Below are 22,016 nucleotides of genomic sequence, written 5' to 3' on the forward strand. Positions count from 1 at the left end.
TACTTACTTTATACAAGTACTACAACTTTTAAATGCCATCCTCACTGCTATATCATCAAATCATTTTTTTAATTCAACATTAACCAACACAAAACATAAAAAAGATGCTTATTGCAAACTCAGTAGCAGTGGTAGGAAAGTGGCAGGATTTGCACATTTCATCACACTCACTGAAGGCACCTCAGATGCTTTAACAATCTTATGACCTCACCAACTCCTTTTTCCATCTGTTTTGATCTTAGCAGTCAGCTCGGAGTAAATGTGTCCTAATTTCTTTAAACTATCAGTTTATTTTTACATTGATTTCAGTTATATTGCATGTGCAAATGTAATGTTTGCTTTCATATAGCACTTCTAATCTTACCAGAAAACTTTATACATTCACACATTTACTTCAAGGATTTATACACCTCACCTTCAGCTAATTTAGAATCACCAATTAACCTTAAAATTTATGTCTCTGGAGGAATGGAGGGAGCTGGAAAACCTCAAATAACCCACCTAGGCACAAGTGAGAACATGCAAACACCGCACAGACAAGGGGTTGAACTCTCTTGCTGTAGTCTTTCTACGGGTGTAGAGGAATCCTAGATCTCTGTTCCTCTTGTGTACCATGTATGTTCACGCTTCTGCTGTTTCACGGTTTTGAATGTCTCCCATAACCGCTCAAAGCACATCTGTGTCTGCAGGAACCTGGACAAATGTGATGGTAACAGATAGTTGTCATGACAGTGCAAAGATCCTCCTTGAACTCTGTCACCACCACTACCTAACCATCCATCTATCCACACAATCAACAGAAGACTGCACCACAAAAGCATTCACAACACATTTTTTTCTTTAATTTTACACAGAAACATGTGTACAGGAGAAATATCCAGAGCCTTGGAGGAGGGGGTACGGTAACACTGGCTCACCTCAGGATGGCTGCTGGTGAAACTTGAAGGGTCAAGCAGACGACTGCACTTAAATTCACTTAGGAAACAACTGAATGTTTTTAGCATCACATAACATCTCATGCATGACATCAATTTCTGACATAATTATTAGTTTAGTCAACAAACACAGACATACCCATTCTCAAGTTATCCACAGGCACAGAAAATGAGCAGAACTGCTGCTCTGGAAAGTTCAGAATTTGATTCACTTCATGTGGCAAAAAATACAATCAGTTCTTTTAAAAAAAGAGAAAAAAAATATTTTAAGTCATTTAAATGCATTTCAATAACTACCAAATTCTGCAAATCATCCAAAAATCAATTACTAGTAACCCCAGCAAGAGATTCACTAAAAGAAAAACTATGGTATATCAGGACTAAACAGTTTAGATACAATGAGAGCAGATCAAAAAGAATTTATCCATTTACTGGCAGTCAGTTTTATGCCATAATAAAGTTAAAAAATAATAATAAAACAGTTGACATACTTCAGTAATACAGGGAAAAGTTGAGGGTAACAGTGAATCATTTGACCTTATCTGACATATACACAAGTAAAGTGGCACCAGTATCAACAGAAAGCAAACACAGCTGTTTAAGGCTTTGATCACATGACCAGACATGAACACGACTGCAGAGGTTTAGCAACACAAATCTTCCAGGAGTGATTATTAATTTTTTTTTCTTTACAGCACCGCATTATCACTGAAAACAGACTGACACTGTAGACTCATATTTGCTGCTTTACTGTTACACTACCAGTGGTGATAAGGTCTACAATAAAACAGTGCTAAAGAATGAAGAAAAATAAAATGAAACATGTTCACTAAATTAACCCAGGCAGTAAAGTAAAGACTTCTTAGAGGTAGGAAAATGGTAATGGAGCATTTATTCTTCAATAATCAATCAGCTAAGTGTTCGTGTCCAATGAGGACTGTCGGCAGGAGTAAACTATTGGCCAATAAAAGCACCAGGAAATGCAAATCAATCATGTTACTTTTGATATTAGCAAAACCTGAAGTTGTAATTGGTTCAGTGACATTAAACTAGTGTTGTATGAGGAGATTTTTGCATGAAAAGCAACAAATTTACAGGGTTACAGGAAATGAAAGGCCACATAAGAAATTAGCTGATGCAAAATTGCCCTATACTTCAACCCAGACACCTTACTAGAGCCCAATTTTACACTGATTACATTCCCGCTTGTTGTAACCATGAACTTTTCAAAAAATACATTTGCATCTCTGATGAACAACGTGAGCACAGCTGCCATTTAATCTGACCGAGGGATGCACTAGGTTGATTAAATTAATTTATAACAAGCATTTGAGAGCTATGACCATCAAAGCATCCAGCGTATAATGAGCCTCATTAGCATTACCCCGCAATTCAGATGTTAATACAGTGTAGAGATATCGGTGACACAGAATCTTCGTAATATAAACAACGACCACGGTGCAACAACACTCGACACAGAGATGCTTCGTATGAGATAAAATTTACAATGACCTGTCACCGGCTATGGTCACGAGCTGATAATAAAACAGTCTAAAAATCCAAACTTGTGTCCAATTAATGACACACAACCATCACCCTTGCATACAGTACACAGAGTATAACCAGCAAAGAGGACCTCTCGTGTGAAATTATCTACAATAAACTGTATATTATCTTTAGACATGACTTATTAAAAATTTCACAATATGTCTCTTGAAAACAAAACTAGAAATCTTTAAATACATTTTCTTTTGTTTAATAATATGAGTGATTACTCTTATTTATTCATTCATCAATACGAGAACTTGATCAAAACACCTGGTCCAACCTGAGCCCAGTCTAAACCACATTGCAAGTGAATGCAGCCAGATCTGATTGCATGAACTCTAATGGGAAAGTTCATTCTGTTTCAAGTCACTTCAAACAGCTCTGAGGTCAGAATGAGAGGAAAACACACAATATTGCAATACCTCCCCACTCTATTCTAGCATTGGCAGGTATTCCGGGCATATTTAATTAGCAGTTTAATTTAAGCAGTGAAGCAAATAAAAAACAATGTTGCAACATAAAGCAACACTACTTGAAAGGATGTGTAACAAAAAAAAATAAAATATGATGTTGGATGTGCTTAAAAGAACATTTTAGTGTGAATTGGGCCTACAGACAGGTTGTGCTGACTGAAAGTTAACTCATCCAACCAATCTAAGAGCTTAAAAAGCTCGCAAATGCAAAACGGGGGTCAAATTCAATGAAAATTTGATTTCAAGTTGGATTTACCCTAAAGCAGCTGTTTTAGCAGAATGGCAGTTAATAACTTTTAGACATGCCAAACTTCAAAGCATTCTGTTGCCTTCGCCTATCTGCACTTTTGCTGGTGCAGATAACATGACAGTGTTGTATCTGCAGGTCTCTACTGGGAAGATAGAAAGAAAGGAAAAAAAAAAACTACTTGCTCATTAAAATGAAATTAATTAATACCATGAGGGAGATTTAGTCTCAACTCATTATACATCAGATCATTTTATTTAAACTGTACGTGACCAAAGAGATTTTGATTAATGGTAAACACGAGGTGGAATGAACTTTATTATATGAAAAAGTATTTTTGATCTATTTTACAAAACAGAGATGAAAATGTTTAAGGGGCCAAACCTGATTAAACACAGAACATAAAGTTGTTAGTGTTTAGATGGTGATACTGTATTTACAAGGGTTCAAATTTACAACATCAGATTTTCTCTTTCATGCTTTGTTTTTTTCAATACGGAAATTAAACCTGCGATCCAGTACGAACACTGGCTTCTTAACCTTTAAGAGTATTATACTTGGGGAGGTCCAGGCAGTACATTATGGTCTGATTTAGCTCAATTCCCTCTAATAAGGACAATTTACAATAATATACAGGACTGATATTCAGTAAAGTTATGAATAGTCATCTCATGATGAGCTCAACTCATCCCTGGGCTTCATTCTTTTGCTTCTAGGATAATAAATATATTTTAAATGCATTAACAGGATCAAAGCTAATGGAGCTTTCCCTGAAAGTGCCGGTGAGATGAACAGAGAGAGTCAGAGGGAAAAAGACCAGAGTAGGAAAAAAGGTAAGGAGATGTAGATTTGTGAGGTCACTACCAGTCTGCGTTCTCCCAGGTTTCCTCAGCAGGTTTCGTGGGACTCTTCTTTGTCTTACCATCTGCATTCTCCCAGTTGTTGTCCCAAGCCTCCCAGCTCTCTTCTGTGCTGTGTTTGTTGTTGGATGCTGCTTCAGAGCCCCAATTGTCCCAACTGTCAGAGCTCTTCTTGGCAGAATTATCTGCAATGGTCCAGCTGTCACTGCTGGGAGATTTCTTAGCCTTTAAGGAGCTGTTGCTGCCAAAGGTCTCCCAGAAGTCCCTTGCGATAGGCTGACTAGAACTACCCTGATATCCCTCAGTGGCATCCATGTTTTGGTAGCTCTCACCAGCAGACCTGAACATAAAGAAATGCTTTTACAGGCCATAGCTTACAGCATTGCATCACAAAGTGCACAAAGTTCTGAATATGAGACGTTTCATTTATTGTGTATTAAGCTTTTTTTTATTACCCATCTTCTTGTTTTCCAGAGAACAGATTAGTCAGCTTTGACCCAGCTCCCTGAACCTAAGGAGGAGATAAACTATTTATGTAAGTGTACCTGTACATGTAAAATACCTTATTTTTCATTCATTCAAAGGTCAAAGAATAACCTAATAAAAAATAATAAGTCCTAACAAGTCCATTACGACAAATCAGTTTTTACTACACAATCAAACCGACAACAAATTAGTTTTAGCAAGGCAGTAATATTAAAATGACACAAAAACACATTTTCTAACTCTTTTACATCATGTACTCACCACCACAACAAAATGGCAGCAAGAAAAACAAGAAATTAAATGTAATTAGTATAGTTCAAACTTAACGGCACTGCAAAACCAGTCTCCTTGGAGGACTAGAGCGTATAGTGTATCGGGGGGCTCCGGCAGTTTTGGCTACTGTTTGCAATAGCAGTGCCAGGGCTACTGCTCCTCACTTGGGAGACTGGTTTTGCATCAGCGCAGTGTGGCAGATGACTGCCATTCCTACCTTGTTTGCCAGCCCAGTGATGCTGACTGCCATTTCATCTAGCAATTTGCCATCTTTCACCTGGACGAGCCAAATTATTGTTAAAAACTAATAAAAACAACAGTCTAATGAAATACGTGGTGAAGAGCTCATTTTTGATTGTGGAAAAAAATGCAATACAGTTTTTTTGTTTATTTTTTTTAAACAGCACAAATGATTTAAAAGAAGAGGAAGAAGAAGAGAGACAGTAAAGAGTGTTAAAAAAAAGCACAGACTACAGATACATTAAATTAATATTGCCAACACTACATTAAAAGACAAAAGAATTTTGTTTCTGTCGGTCCACTCAAAGAGAATAAATCACTACAAAGCATGGTAAAAAGAGGCACCCTTCTATGTGTAACAGTTAAGATTGAAAAGTCAATTAGCCTGCTGATGCTGGAATTGAATTTAAAAAAAGGAAAAATACTTTTCTTTTCTTTTTTTTAAAAAAGATGACATCCAGGAGCTGCTCACTTGGCAGTTAAATCTGCTAAGCAGAAGCATTGTGTCAAAAACACTTACTATTACTGCAAAAATGGTAACATGTGTTCTAATATTACATGATGTCAAAAGAAAGAGAAAAAAAACAACAACAACAAAGCTCAGACACACCAAATCTCCAAAGATAACGAGCTGTGGCTTTCAAATGAAGAGCTCCAGGATGCATCACGTCTTGTTTACTGTGAGCAGACAGCCGGTGGTTTTGAGATTGCATTTTGACCTGAATGCAACCAAAACCAGCTCAAGCGTAACAGCTTTGAGCCTTAACAGCACTCAGAAAACAAGCCACGAATTTTCAGGAAGCTTATGGTACAAAATAAATAAATAAATATTCTGTTGCCTACAGAATCTATGCATGCTGCTGTCTGTTTATAGGGAATTCACTGCGGCTGTCACTGATTCAAGAACATAAAAATGCCTCCAGTAAAGCAACACCAAAACCTAGTAGAATAGTCGTGATGTCATTTTGTGCACTGAAAGCTGGAGACTTTGAACTCAGACATGACGTGAACAAAGAGTTTGGCTGTTAAAAATGTTTGTGCTATAGGCTTGATCCAGTGACAGTTCACACTGACTCACACACGTTCCCAAATAAACAGTTCACAGCCGTACGCTTCTGCAAATCCCACAGCTGAGTCACTGACTGAGAGAGAGAGACAAAGCTTTGTGTTTTTCCCCCCCTTTCCATCTTTGAAACTACAGGTTTGTCGTTTAATGTTAGTTGGCATACAGCAGATAAACTGGCACAGGCAGGCAGCGGAGAAAATAGCACATTCACATCTGAAGCTGTTTCTTGTCTAAAAGCACTGCATCCCACCACCAAATCAACAACTTCAAACATCAATGTTACCTTTTCTTGAGTAGGTTTGATAACATTCTCATTTAATGTCTGTCCTAACTCAGTGGCCTAGTTGGAAGTCAGAGAGGAGAGTTCACTTGAATGAAACAGTTTAACATTCACAGTACTGCAAGACACTGAGCTGCTTGTTCTGCAGTAGCATGCAGCCTGAGCATTCCCATCCACCATGACACTGAACAAGCACTAGAGGGTGTAATGGTTCAAGACACCGGCAGCATGGCACATCTATAACCCCAAATATTACGATATTTTTGCTTCTTACTCTGCGTGTTCAATTCTACAGAATAGCATCAAGGACTCCCCACGTTTTTTCACAGAAACCAATCAGATGTTTGCATACCATTGTCCCTCTTCAGCGCCGTTAGCAGTAAACACAAACACTGGCATGCATAAAAAGGATAACCCATAATCAGTGGATGTGAGTGAACAGTGCTTCTGTTCACTCCTATTCCATTTGTCCTAAAGGTTATCCATATATTCCAAATTCAAATATGAGAAGAGACAAAATGCCTTGTGTTTAACCAAGCAGAAGCACATGGAGACGACAATTCTGACAACATTTTTTGTTAAATGTTTCTTTAAAAGTGTTTAAAAAAATAACTAAAAAGCAGACAATAATTCTGAAAAAACAAAAATGGTAGATACATATTTTTTTTAAAAATGATATAAAAGAAGCACCATGCATTTACAAACTGCTTTACCGGTTCTGGGGGTGCTTTATAGCCCCTTAACTAGATCCACAGAAGGCAAAGAGATAGTAAAGTAGTAATACAGTTATTGCTTGTAGGTTTATATTATTAAAATATTTACAAGCAAATGGCATACACATGCTTATACCGTCAAAAGAAAGAGGAGACTACTTAATACAGTCTGTAGAAGAGTCAAAAACCTTTATTAACAGGAGCAATAAGTGGCTACTCTAGATGCGATAGACTTACCTTTAAGGTTGCTTGGTTTGCAAGTTTAGTTGTCTGCATGAGAGGGACAAAAATAATCACCATTTAAAGTTTTGTTTTTGTTTTTTTAAATACACAAGTTAAATGCCCAACATAAATTCTATGAAAATAAAACATCTTTGTGTGGATCAGATTTATAGTTTTTCTATTTTCAGTTTTTAATTTTTTTGGCATTATTAGTTTCCGGTAATGTCCAGAGTGTACTGGCTTGTTTTGGTTTAGTTTTTGAAATGTTCTGTTAGTTGGAAAAATGTTCATTTTTACTCTCGCTAAATTATTATGCTATGGACTGTATTTGTCAGGGCCAGATTTAAGATGTTCAGTACAGAGGCCTGTACTGCAAAGCAGGTTTTTGTTTTATCCAGGCAAGTTCAGGGTTAACCCTGGGGAAGGAGGGTTAACTTCTTTCTAGGGTATATCACCATAGTAACTTAGGCTGCAGACCTAACCTGCCTCAGAGCAGGTTAGGTTTCAGATTAGAGGTCAACAGGTATGAAATCCTACTGGCCAATCACGTCTCCAGGAAATAGCATCACTAATCCTGGCAGGTCTTTTGGACTTCAATGGGCAGACATTAGGAGGCTCTAAAGTTATAGTTTTGTTTTGTTTTTTTGGTTCGTTTGTTTTTTTCTGACAATTACACACCAATAGGTTTACACAGCTGAAAATGATTAAAACTAAAACTGTCACATGCATATTTAACCATTAATTTAATAGAATAATCTATCAGATTACAATGGGCAGTGTCTTAATGATAAAGTTATGATACTGATAAGTGTGTTAACTTCTTAGACAGTCAGCGCTGTTGATGGCTTTCCTTCAATGCCTTCAAATAGTTTAACCTTCATAGTAAATTTTTCCAGTCTAACTGATCAAAACATTTAAATAAACACACTTTCACACAGTGCTTTTCCTCTTACTTTCACTCAAACCACTGCTTTTTCTGCAGGAGCTGTGTTAATTTCTGCCTCTTCATGTTTTTCCAGAATTATAGTTTGCCATCCAGCCATGTGTGACCACTTAGCCTGACATCAGCAATCAGGCTAAGACAATCCAGGGTAGAGCCCAGCTATTACAATGCAAACACCTCACTTAAAATAGTGTAGACATCTTGCTCTCAATAAGCTTATGCAAAAATGCCTGCTTTTGTTGATTTTGGTATCACATCGAGAAAAACAAAATGAATACATTTCCTATTCAGTTTATTATTAAATTGAATGAGTTAACCTTTGTTTGAAGTCACTTACATTATCTTTGGCAATAGAGGCAAACTTGCTAGCTCCAACAGTAAAACTGCTCCAACCCTGTCAATAAAATGTTTAAAAGTTATATAAAAAAAAATTAAAATACAGTTAGCCCCCAGCCCCCCCCCAAAAAAAGTGTGTCTTGACTTACTGAATAAATAGAGGACATGGCATTGTTCAGGAAGTCCTCTTCTTTCTTCTCTGGGGTCACTGTGTTGCCAAATCCAACGTACCTGTTCTCTTGATTCCCACTGTAACCACCTCCACTGAAAAAGCAGGAAAGATTTTTTTATTTTGAATGTACACAAGCCAATAGAACAAAGATTCATAAAGGAAACTTAAATGTACAATTAGCAAAATTTCAGATATTAGACAAGGGCAACAACATTTCAAACGTCACTCATTACTTTGGATTTTATCCATTTCCAGAAAGGTTGTGTACATGAGAGACAATAAATCAAGATACAGTCATAAATATGAAGTCAAGCTGGCATTTTTAAATAATTATGAATTATCTCTCAAAGTCTCCACACTGTAGTTTGCTATATAGCTTTAACGTTCGTGTTTTTCCTTGTATGCGCAAATGAAGTTACACCAATAATTACAGGAATGACACCTTATTCTCTGCCAAAGATCTCACTGATATACACTATGTATCTCTGCATAGCAAACAGTCATTTGCTGCCATATTAATGTTTATAAAAAACTTTAAAAACCTACCTCTGATAAGAGTTAACATCATCACTCAGCCAGTCTTCAAAAGCTTTATCGCTGGATTTCGCCGAGTTCTGTCCAGATCCCCCAGAACTAAATTTTAAATTACAGAAATATCAATTTGCCGTTTTGATGCCTGCTGTTCTCTATCTAGTATTAGACCCAGCATTAGTAAGTTTAAAATCTCCTTCATTCATACCGATGAGAGGATGAAAGAGTGCTTTTGGGTTGAGGGGACGTCCAGTTTCTTGCAGGGGAGGTCTCAATGGACCACTCCTTTCCCTCCGCTAACGTTGCGACCTGTCAATGCAGTGATGAACAAGGGTGAAGATGTTAGCGCAAACTGGAAAGCATTATATCTAAACATATCAAGCTAAATATATCTCGTTACTGAGGATATACATTTATAATTTAAACCACAATTTTGTTGTACATGTACAATGACAATACAGGGCTATTCTATTCCATTATGTTCTATCCGGTCCTCTGTGAGTGGGTTACTGGAAGAAGAAAAGCATCAGGAATAATTAAGAACTGATGTGTGGAGCTTACCTTGTCCCTGAAGAGTGCAGCAGCTCTGCTGTTGTATTTCTCCTGCAGAGTCCAGTTGGGATCATAATCATCTTGCAATTCAAGAAACAAGCGGAATTTTCCATTTCCACCTGCTTTCATTTTCTCCAGTTCAATATCTTTCCACTTGTCCATGGTGACCGAGCGCACAAAACTGCAGACGGGGAAGGAAAAATAAAACTGCATATTGTCAGGCTGTAACAATTTCTTTGTGATCATTTGAAGGAATACACAGACTACTCTGGACTGTTGCTTGTAAACAATGTTCTTCCAATAATGTAACATATTCACAAAACCAATCCATATAAACACTAGAGCATTTGATTAAAATTTATTTTTTTAACTAAAAACTCTATGTTATTTTACTATAGTAAACTTATCTCAAAGTTTAACATGTCTTTGTAGTTTGCCAAATATCACATAAATGTGACTAAAGTTAAGAGACACCATGACTCATCACATTATTACCTGAGATGTACTCCCAGGCCCCTGTGCTTGCCAGAGCACTCGAGACAAATCCAGATGCCATATGTCACACTAACCCACTGAGGGTTAAAAGCTCCACACTCAAAACACAGCTGAAAAAAAACAACAACAAAAAAAAAAACAAAAAACAGATGAATATAAACAGGTAAAAAAACAACAACAACACACTTCATATTCAATGATATACCCTGGAGTTCTTCATTTGATTTTCTCCAGCAAAAAGCCGACTAATGTTCTTACAAACAAACTTCATGATACAGTTTTTCCTAATGTGTGATCTGAATATTAGAAATAACCTTCTCTAATTAAACTAGAATGTGTGCCCTCTTGTGATTCATTTATTTGGGGCCATTTAGAGGACGATAGTGGGAAAGTGCAACCTCTCAAGGAGCTGCTATCTTCTCTGTAAAGTAGAATAAAAACATTCCGGTGGGCTGAGATTATTTTGGTTAAGAACTGAAGTTAAGCCACATGGATCAGAAGCTTTAAGGACTTACATTATTCTCATCCTGAGTTCTCACTTCCTTCAGAACTCTTCTGGTCCTTGGACTCGCCATGATGACTCACACTGAAACAAAATTGCAGAGGATGATCTTAAAGACAACTATTGGAGCAAAAATACTAATACAAACCCCTCAGAATTAATACTCATCAACCCAACTTCATGTTGCTAAGCAACTAATTAAATGCCACTAATACCCATCATCTGTTTCCCACACTGAAATCACACAGTCTCACTGGAGTATCACTTTATTTTTGTATTCTATTATAGAGGGCAGGTTTAATTTGTGAAAATGAACCAACATATCCAAAGGCTGGATGGCAATCAGAGGAAATGTTTAGATGATGAACTTTAAAAGACCTGAACCTGCTCCACAGGCTGCAACCATGAAACACACACAGAAAAAAGCTGCAGTAAAAGGTCAAAATTCAACCAAATATTCATCAAACCACGAGTTACTGCTAACAAACTGTAAAAGTTTATATGAAAAATGTTATAAATGTAACTTTTTAAATGCTTTTTGTTCACAGGAAGAATGAATCTAACATTTTATTGTGAATTCAAATTAAAGCATTAATGAATTATCAAATATTCACCTGATTTTCTGCTGCATCTGGCAGTAAGTATGCAAAATGTGGAAGGCTACTGCAGGTAATTTAGCCACACCATTTTACAATCATGAAACCCCTACAGCTTCTTTGTTTTCACGTTGTTATCTTTGACCACGGCACAGAGACAGCATCAAACTAGACCTCTGCCCAACATGCACCGAGCAGCGATTACAATGATTCTTATAGCTTCTCTCCACAACCTCAAACAAACTTAATAGATTTATGTAGTAATTACCATTAGTGAACACAAAATGTATTGTTTAAACTGCAGTGCTCCGCCATATCAGGTCATCATTTAACCATTTATAATGTCATTCATTGCACTTTTGGTACCTATTTTTAAAGATTAACACTTTCATAAATATTAATGGAAATAGGACAAAGTAAGTGGAATTGTTTTTTGTTTTTCCAACTGGTTAGTTTACTAATAAAAGAAAAGTATCAGTATTATGATATTTGAGAAGCTGAAACCAGTGGATGTATGCCATTTAGGGTATTCACTAATCCGCCCTCCCCAGACGTTTTAGCCAGAACCAATGGAAATTCCCAACCACTGAGTAAACCACTTCAAAACAAGCATATCATCTGTTTTTTTTAAATCAGAAAAATGCATCAATTTCTGTCAGATACAGTAACAAACACCAAATGCCTTTACTGTATGCAGACCAGACATGCCTATGTATTTCAATACAACCCTGCCTTTGTTTCCTTGTTACACATTAATAAAGGTCATGAAGATTAATGAGCTGTAAAAAATAAAAAATGCTGACAATTAGTCTGCTTGACTGGCTAATCCACTGCCTATCTAATCCGTTCAATAATAAAAGATGCTGATATTACATAACAGGGTAAACCAGACAACTGAGTTTTACCTAAAGCAACATCTACCCAGTCTTGCACATGTTTAGCAAAAATAAGATATCCTATAAAGCCTGAGTATTTTCAAATAACAACTGGCAATGCTTTTGGCTATTCACTGGCTGGCAGACGACTTGCAAATATAATCTGGTTTCATTAAACAGGATTACGCTGACAACTCATCACATACACTTTGTTCCCATGCTCACTCACTCTATGTATCCCTCCCACCACTTGATTGCCTTATCAGTATGTGTTATCCCCACTTTGCTGGAATTAAATTCCAAAGTTCTCCTTATTTTTCCCCCAGACATACATAACGTTAACTGAGATATTCTCATACTCGAGTACTCCTCAAAATTATTATATTCTCTCATAACAAAATACTGTTGTACCCAAGTATTCTGAAAATCCTAAGTCCTTTTAAAAACTGAAATAGGTGTAACGTTTCATTTTTAAACATTTCCCTTCATTATAACTATTTTTTCCCCTTTAACTTTCACCCCTTATTTTAGTGCAGGATGGTCAAACTCCTTTTACATCGTGGTCCGCACACAGCCCACTTCCATCAGTGAAACTTTTCTTTTTGTCAGTGTAAAGAAGTTTAACTACACATTTAATCTCTGAGATATGTTAATAGATAAAAAAAAGAAGAACAAATTCGACAGCATCCATAAACCTTTCTGCGTGATAAGGAAATGCTGCTGTAGTAAATGAAAAATCTGTCAGCGGGACTTTTTGGGCTTAAACTGTGAGAAATACATTTGTATAATTACAGAAAAAAAATGGTAGCTCCTGCAATTATAGATGTTTCATCAATTCATAGAAAACATGTTATTGATTTGTACTGTAGTCCCATTGTAAGAGGGAAAAACAAAACAAAACACTGAACCATCTATAGAAGACAGTAATAAAATGTAAAAAAAAAAAAAAAATAAAAATAAACAAACAACAACAACAACAAAAAAGGCATATTTCTGTCACTTAATAGCTTAGGTACACAATGAATAAACATATGGGAGGACCTTATCAGGAAGAAAAGCTATAAAACTTGGATCAAGAGTTACACCCTCCTTCACTTGTTCAAATGGTCCAGAGATCCAAATTGGGAGTCTGCTGGGTCACTTCTGGCCTCCTGGACCTTATGTTTGCCACCAATGCACTTATTTTACCATGACCTTTACCAAGTCTGAAGTTTGGTTCTTGTGGTGATTTCTGCTACATCTCTAGATTCTAATTTCCTCGTCTTCGGCCCTGGTTAGCTGTGCTTTTGGGGGCAGATTGTGGGGCAGTGGTCTCAGTGTAAATAAATGTAGTGTTCCTCGAGTGTGTAGTTCCACTCGGTGACTTAAATGCCACATTGTTACCGTGCTTGCTTACTGAAAATGGTGGTCTACCCTCTTCTACTTCAGCAGGACCCGATCTTCCACCGTCACTCCAGAACATTTTGCCCTTTCCTTTTCTTTCAGCATTAGTTTCTTTCTCTCAGCATTATGTCTGTGACATTAACATATTCCCCCCCACGCTTGTTTACCTCATCAATACGCGACTGCGATCTGAATGAAAAAAGGCAGACATCTACGATAACTGGCAAACAAGCTGCTTAATTATAAACCATAAACATATGTCATTATACGCTGTAACATTGCTCTCCCTATAAGGCCTAAAAGCAAGCAGCAGTCTAGTTAACAGTCAAATTACGAGTTACATGACAATGAAGTTTTAGTTGAGGTGCAGACGTGTCAAAGCTCTGGGAGACACAAAAACCCCATGCAGCGGCTTAATGTGTGTGTTTCACAGCACCGGTATAAAAGTATACTGATGTGTTTTCCACGTCTTGCTTTGACTAATGATTCACAGTCCGTCTCCAAAAGGAGATGACAGCGATGATAACATTTAAATGAACTGACGTGATTAGCAGCACTGGTAGCGTTAGCTTCACCGGGAGCTAGCTAACTGACCCGTTACCTGTCTGTGACCGACGAAGAAGCGAGGAGCTGTTTCCAAAGTCTACTGATAAACTCCGACCTTTCTCCTGTCGCGGAGGATCAGCAAAAGCTGGCGTATCACAGACTATGTCGGTCAGGGAGAAGATAATTTTTCAAGAGTGCTGATGTTAAACACCGGTAGCCATGTTCCTGTTTGCATACGTTGGCAATGCAATGCATTATGGGAGTGATACTTCTTCTTCTTCTTTTGCATTTTAATGGCGACTTTAACCTGCTCATTGCTGCTTATTACTGGACTGGAGTGTGTGAGGGTTTGAGGTTTTTTTCTTTTTGAGTCACAGTCCACAACCACGACGACAATACAGTTTGTAAATAAATAAATAAATAAGGTCACATTTCAGCACTCTGCTATCATTGTCTGATTTATCAAGCAGCAAACTAAGAAACTCATATTAAAAAAACACTTAAAAACTGCACGCCAAATTCTTGAAATACATCCCAAAATTCAATGTGAGTCTTTCTGATTAACTGAACTTCAATTTCAGTGATAAATGCGAGTTTGTGATCCACATAGAATTAGGTTTATAATAACAAAATATGTGAATGGCTTCTTTCTCATTGCTTTCTACTGAATCCACAATAAATATCAGAAACTGACTTTCTGCTACAGTGAACAGCTGCATGTAAAACAGGAGTAATTAATTGATATTATGATGTTATATATATCTCCTGTCATACTCCAGAATAGCTTACATTGAGAAATACTGCTTTGTCTTACTATGATCTAACTGATTGTTTTCTAATGTTGATCAGAGAATTCCTCTTTTTGCTTCTGACACAACACACATTCCTAATGCTGAACAGGTTCAGTGTGATAACAGTTTGTCATTCCTGTTATTCCAGCTGTTATTTAGGTGTTTAGCAGTATCACATCCCAAGACTGAAAAATTGTGAATTTTCATATTTGAAATAAAATCTGGAATTTTTAAACTAAGGATGACATTATATACATATCCAATAATAGTAACCATAATGACATATAGAAAATTAAATATAGATTATTATAATATTATTATAATATAATAATATTATAATATAATATAATATTATAATATTTAAATATTAGATACCACCACTTTCTTTTCTTACATTCTTATTTTTATTGCACTTAATTTTCCCCCCCAAAAAAACGATTTACACAGTTAACAATTCCCACTGTGACTGCTTTAAATGGCTGTGTTGTATTTAAGTGATAAAAGTGTGACAGTTCATGATTGTGTCATGCTTACCATACCTTCCCTCTCTGTCATGTAAAACTATTTGAATTGTATCTATATTTAAAAAGTGCCAGCCACACTGTGCCTCCTAACTCTAATTAATGATGCTCATTATTATCCATTGCTGAAATTAAAACACTCATCTAAAATTCATCAATAGCAGCAATAGCAGAAAGATGTTTTTTCCACCATAGATCAACAGCACAGGCCCTTAATTCATTACAAGCTGTACATTGGCTTCTATGTATTTAGCTACACTAGATTGCCTGTAAAGATTATTTGCATTATTAACTATTCAATATCCTAAAACTTTAAATTCATCACTTTTGCCATCGGGTCATGTACATTTGTCATTTTAATCTATAAACCACAATGTTCCTGCCATCAGAATTAATAACAAAAAAATGAAATTGTGATACTTAACTTGATTTTAATATCTTTTTCTTTTTTCCGCATGATTAGTTTAAAATAAAGACATTTAATACCAATCAGAACTTGTTACGGAAAACCACAGGGGGAGAGATAAGCTCAGTTGTGAGCAGTCAGGGATTAAAGTACGTTGTTCTCTCGAGTTGTTAAATAACAATCCACTGTTAAATAACTGCATTGCATGTGTTCACTCTCTTTAACCAATGCCTTTATCTGCTCTTATCTGATCTTTTAAAAAAAAAGAGAAAAGTACAAAAGGGGTGTTGCTGTAGCAAGAGGAGTTGCAGTCTGGATACTGAGCATCAACATGAAGGACTCAGTGAGTTTGAAAGTGAGCCTGCCAGTGTTTGTGTTAGTGTTTGAGGTGATCATCATAGCTCTTTATGCTGTCTTTGTCACTTATGATGACGATACCAACACAAAGCTGCAAAATAATGAGACCAGCCCCATGGAGAACTCCCTCTATCGCGACTACCCCTACTTTGCTGATGTGCAAGTGATGATCTTCATAGGCTTCGGTTGCCTGCTGGCTTTTTTCAGATTCTACGGCTTTGGCGGGATGGTCTTCAACTTTCTCACAGCTACATTTGCAATCCAGTGGGCAATCCTGATGCAAGGGTTCTTCCAGTTTTACTATGACGGGAAAATTCACCTGGGGGTGATCAACCTGGTGAATGCAGAGTTTGCCTGTGCTGTGGTGCTCATCTCCTTCGGGGCTGTGCTTGGGAAGACCAGTCCTGTTCAGCTACTGGTCATGGCTTCTCTTGAGATTCCTATATTTGCTGTGACAGAGTGGGCTGTACTCAAATACATTAGGATCAATGATGCAGGCGGCACTATTCTTATCCACATATTTGCCTGCTATTTTGGTCTAGGAGTGACATTTATGCTCTATCGGCCAAGTTTGAATGATGGACATGCTAAAGAGATCACTAGTTATCATTCAGATATCCTGTCTGTAATGGGAACCCTGTTCCTCTGGGTATTCTGGCCTTCATTCAACTCTGCGCTTACATTTAAAGGCGATGATCAGCACAGAGCAATACTCCACACCTTCATAGGTCTCTCCTCATCCACTATCACTGCCTTTGCACTCTCTGCACTATTCAATAAGAGAGGCAAGCTCACGATGGCTGATATCCAAAATGTGACTCTAGCAGGCGGTGTGACAGTTGGAGCTTCTGTGGACATGATGATTTCACCTGTAGCTGCATATGCACTGGGCGTCATGGGCTGTACTGCCTGTTTCTTTGGTTACAAGTACCTGACCCCCTTTATGGCTTATCGCATGAGGATCCAAGACCAGTGTGGTATTCACAACCTGCACGGACTGACTGGCATCATATCGGCCACAGCAGGGATCTGCGCCATCCTTCTCGCCACTGAGGAAACCTACGGGCCCAGCATGTACCAGATCTTTTCCCACCGTGCTCCACCCGAAGGAGATCCACAGCTGCTAGAACTGCAGAAGGTGATTCCTGGACTGAAGCCGGGCTTGGGACGCACTGCACGGGAGCAAGCGCTGTACCAGGTTGCGGCTGTCTTTACCACCATCGGAGCCTCTACAGTTGGTGGTCTGCTCACTGGGCTGGTCATGAAGTTTCCCTCCTTGGCATCTCCATCTGATAAGAACTGCTTCAATGATGAGCTTTTCTTTGAGTTGCCATCTGACTTTTCCCGTGTAGAAACCCCCTTAACCCATGAGGAAAAAGGGCAAATGAATCCCATGGACACCAAAGTCTGAGCTCTTGTACCTTATATTTTTTAACTTGTACTGAATTGTTTCCATAAATCTCACTTAGCATTTTGCATACAAAAAAGCAATGGAAAAGTAACAAATATGAACTTTTTTGCAATATAATGTATTTAAAATAAACAGTTTAATAAAACATGGTTCATTTTATCATTATTGTTATTTAAAAATGTGTGGAATCCAATTTCTTGCAAAAGGTATATACTTAAATAAATCATTTGTCAAAATGAAATCTGCCATTTTAATTTAAACATTAAATTTTTTTTAACATTTAGAATTAATGTGTGAAGACATATCAACAATAAGCCAGGGCATATTTGACACACATCGTCCCTTTAGAAATAGATATAAAATAATTTGTTAACTCACTGAAGTGTTACAAATACGACAGGAATAAAATAGAAGCCTAAACATGACATTTTCATAACACGACCATGATAGTGGAATCTGTACTAAAATCTGACATAGTTTTACGGTGTCAGATTTAACTCTAGATTGCCTCAAGGATACAAAAGTCCTGTTTATATAACAATCTCACTGTGCTTTACAATCACCAGACCAAAGTATGGCCCATGGTTCATTCAATGACAACAAGCAACAACCCAGTTTGTGTTGTCATGTCTGCATTACATGCTGTTTCCAGAATTCACCGAACAAATTAGCTTATATGAAAACATAATCTCCTTTAATGGAAATTCATCATCATCATTATCATCAAGGTAACATATGTCATTCAGCATTTTTAACATCACCATCTAGTGCTACTTCACCGTTTTACAAATATTTTCAAATTTCATGTGTTTCGCATGTTTTGTGATATTTAAAAAATCATCTCTACTTTGAAAAACTATTGTCTGGACAAGTGAAATAGCCTCTATAAAAGCATAAAGAATATATGAGTTTATGTTATCAGCTGGACTTTTGACATCTGGGACTTCTTAATATACATGCATGGTTTATATGCAAGTTTTGTCACGCTGTTCCGCAACTTTTTATCTGGGCATCATGGGCCTAAGATGGAAGTGACCAATGTGAAATAATATATCTGCTGCATATAAGGGATCATCTCATTCAAGATAAGACAAGATAACTGAGGATGTAAACAAGCACTTTAAACTTGGCTCTACGAGAAGAGAAGATCATAATATAAAGGTAAAGTGAGTTTCCATGTCCTGCTTTGATTACATGTATGAATGGGTATGCCACTGTTACAAAGGTTAAATACATCACCAATCTTTTATGAACTGATAGGTTTGACACAATTCTTTATCTAATCATCAACTGTTCTCAAAAGTTGCTATGTGCTCTGATTTTTATCAAGCACACAATGCTGGTGCATGCTTTTATGTTGAGTGGATCACCTTCTTTATGGAAAAAGGGCAGCGTCTCTTGCGGAGGCTGCCCAAGTCTCCAGCGGTGATGGCAACGCTGTTCCGGAGGCCGGCGACGCTGGTCTGGCAGTCGGCCACCTGGCCCCCCCGGCGTCCGTTGTTCCAGGACAGCTCGCGTATAGCTTTCGGCCCCAGGTCGCGCAGGTGCCACTGACAAGGGGACCTCCGTCTCCTCGCGCGACTCCTCCATTGTCTCCGGCTGGAGTAGCTGCTCCACTGTTCAGGACCCTCGTGCACCTCCACCCTCTCAAGTTGGAGTGGCTCCTCTACCGCTCCCTGCTGGAGCAGCCCTTCCCGCAGCGGCTCCTCTACCTGCAGCAGGTGTGCATTGAAAAACATATCCTGGTCAAAAATGACTCCAAGATTCCTCACAGTGTTACTTGGGGCCAAGGTAATGCCATCCAGGTCTTTATGTCTTTAAGACATTCCTGTAGTTTATCTGGCTGTATGGACATAAAGTTGGGTGTCATCTGCATACCAGTGAAAAAGCTATGCCTTCTGATGATTCTGCCTAAGGGAAGCGTGTATAATGTAAATAGAATTGGTACCAGCACTGAACCCTGTGGAACTCCATAATTAACATTCGTGTGAGAAGAGGACTCTCAATTTCCATGAACAAATTGGAATCCATAAGATAGATATGATTCAAACCACACCACTGCAGTACCTGTAATACCTACAGCATGCTCTGATCACTCTAATAGGATATTATGGTCAACAGTATCAAACGTTGCACTGACGTTTAACAGGACAAGTACTGTCAGAGGCCATTCATTCATTTGCAACCTTCACTAAAGCTGTTTCTGTGCTGTGATGAGCTCTGAAACCCGATTAAAACTCTTCGAATAAGCCATTTTTCTGCAGATGATCTGCTAGCTGTTTAACAACTACTCTTTCAAGAGTTTTTGAGATGAAAGAAGGTTGTAGATTGGCCTTTAATTAGCTAAGACAGCTGGGTCAAGAGATGCCTTTTTAAGTAATGGTTTAACTATTGCCAGCTTGAAGGCATGTGGTACATAGCAGATTATTAGAGATAGGTTGATCATATTTCAGATTGAAGCAGTAATTAATGGTAGGGCATTTTTGGGCAATCCTCTGCATGTTTGCTATATCATCCTTTGCTATAGCTATTAATCTCTTTTCAGTCTTGCCTCTCCATCTTTGCCTCCAAGTCGCTCAACCTTAGTTGTCCCTTTGATGTACTCACTGGCCATTCTGGTCAATCCCAACTGAAATCTTAACACCTTCACCTCCAGCTCTGCTTCATATCTTTTTGTCAGTGCTCCTGTGTCCAAAAAGTACATTATAGCAGGTCTCACTACCATCTTGCAAACATTCCTTTTCACACTTGCTGCTATCCTCAAATCGTCCCCTTGTCACGAATCATCCCTGATACTTGTCCCCGCCTAGATTTGTTGATATTCTTGGGATCAACTGTCCATGATCTCACCTTTGACTCAAGAATACCTTGGTATACAGAAGAGTTCATAGTCGACTGGCTGAAAAAACAAGTCAAAATCATCACCACTATCACCAAAGTGGTGACACTTATGTCACGTTCCTGGGTCTTTTGACCGAGCATTTTAAGTTTTAGTTTATTTTGAAGTTGACTAGCTCAGCTAAGTTCATTTGTTTATTAGATTCCCCTTGTGTTTACTACCCCTGTATTTAAGTTTCCCTCACCCTTTGTTTCATGTTTGCATGTTTTATGTTAGCAAGTTTGTGTTGTCATGTCTGCATTCCATGCTGTTTCCTGTTTTATTGTGAAAATCCTTGTCCTATGTGCAGTGTGTCTAGTTTTTCTTCCCCTTGTCTCGTTAGGTCTGATTTGTCCCAGCTATGTTCCCACCTGTTCCCCATTCCTTCATTATCCTCTGGTGTGTATTTAGTTTGTGTTTTCTCATTCAGTCTTTGTCTGGTCTTCTGTTGTTCTCGACATGTTTCCATGCCTCCAGGGTTTTCCGAGTTTTCCGTGTTCAGGTTTTGTTCTTTGTCTTTTGTGTTTAGCATTTACTTTCTCCCAGTACAGTTCTAGTTAGTTTCTCTCCAGTGTGTATCTGCTTTTTGTTTTTGTACCTTTTTATCAGCCTAATTAAACGGCTGACTTTTTGTTCCTATTAAGTTGGTTTCCACGCGTTGGTTTGTCTGCACCTGGGTCCACTATTTACACTCCACACAGTTTGGCTCTGCACACTGTGATAAGTTAATGTGAGGATTTAGTGTTGACATGCTGTGTTTGGGTTTCTCCAAATGTGGCGCTATGCATTAAGTATCTAACATTGTTCCACAAGTCTTGTGGTTTGTTCAGATGCAGCTTTGCAAAGCTAAGCAACGTGGCTGCTGCATTGTTTTTATAAACAGGAAGCTTTTACCTGTAGAGTCTGACATGCAGTTTCTCTGAAGCTTGCACAGTCTGACCGCAATGTGAATTTGATGGGATGTCCACTCCTGGGAAGATTATGTTATCACAAACCTGAATGTTCCAGACCAGCACATTTTCATAGCATTTGTTTTTATAGAGGTAGCCCCACTAGCTGATGGTCAGTGAACCCACTACATTTGATGAACAGCACCTACTTAAAATAAATGGAAGCCGTGAGGCTCACTCTTACGGATGATAATTTTTCAACTGTACTGCAATTACCATTAGCTCTTAGAAACTCTTATCTCAAACATTGATTGTTCAAAGGGTAAATGCTACCACTGCCTTAAATAAGGCTCTCCGATAAATGCAAAGTACAGACCTAAGTGACCTTTAATCCAAGAAGCCTAATGTCGCAACCAAAGGAGTTTGAAGAAATTAAGTGATGGTAACTGATATTAATTCTTGGTTTACACAAAGTAAAATTTCTTTTG

General features: G+C 37.9%; 1 protein-coding gene and 1 pseudogene across 7 annotated transcripts; one reads left to right on the forward strand and one right to left on the reverse strand.

Moving 5' to 3' along the window:
- Positions 1-820: 820 nt before the first annotated feature.
- arfgap1 (ADP-ribosylation factor GTPase activating protein 1) lies at positions 821-14,536 on the reverse strand. 7 transcript variants are annotated; one of them, XM_084928121.1, is made up of 14 exons: positions 14,330-14,536; positions 10,888-10,958; positions 10,373-10,482; positions 9,887-10,058; positions 9,534-9,634; positions 9,341-9,427; positions 8,772-8,886; positions 8,624-8,680; positions 7,359-7,391; positions 7,122-7,151; positions 6,412-6,468; positions 5,040-5,099; positions 4,519-4,574; positions 821-4,403 (listed from the first exon to the last, which is right to left on the reverse strand). In XM_084928121.1, exons 2-14 carry the CDS (start codon positions 10,945-10,947, stop codon positions 4,064-4,066), a joined length of 1,278 nt encoding a protein of 425 aa, XP_084784247.1. In that variant the 5' UTR covers positions 10,948-10,958; positions 14,330-14,536; the 3' UTR covers positions 821-4,063. The 7 variants fall into 7 exon arrangements, with proteins under 7 accessions (XP_084784247.1, XP_084784248.1, XP_084784249.1 ...); XM_084928122.1 differs by lacking the exon at positions 7,122-7,151; XM_084928123.1 differs by lacking the exon at positions 5,040-5,099 and having other exon boundaries at positions 4,519-4,568.
- A 1,787-nt stretch (positions 14,537-16,323) lies between these two features.
- On the forward strand, positions 16,324-17,760 carry LOC146386906 (ammonium transporter Rh type B pseudogene; annotated as a pseudogene).
- The last annotated feature ends 4,256 nt before the right edge of the window (positions 17,761-22,016 follow it).

The sequence above is a fragment of the Perissodus microlepis genome, chromosome 5 (genome assembly GCF_051167445.1).
Source record: "Perissodus microlepis isolate ML-2025 ecotype Zambia chromosome 5, ASM5116744v1, whole genome shotgun sequence".
NCBI lineage: Eukaryota > Metazoa > Chordata > Actinopteri > Cichliformes > Cichlidae > Perissodus > Perissodus microlepis.

What these genes read in the sequence shown, in the direction of transcription:
- arfgap1 (XM_084928121.1), bottom strand. Translation starts at nt 10,947, where the DNA reads ATGGCGAGTCCAAGGACCAGAAGAGTTCTGAAGGAAGTGAGAACTCAG. An exon ending in CAAACCAAGCAACCTTAAAG is followed by an intron (nt 7,152 to 7,358) that starts GTAAGTCTATCG and finishes CTGTGGATCTAG; the next exon opens with TTAAGGGGCTATAAAGCACC. An exon ending in TCAAACCTACTCAAGAAAAG is followed by an intron (nt 5,100 to 6,411) that starts GTAACATTGATG and finishes TGGCTCGTCCAG; the next exon opens with GTGAAAGATGGCAAATTGCT.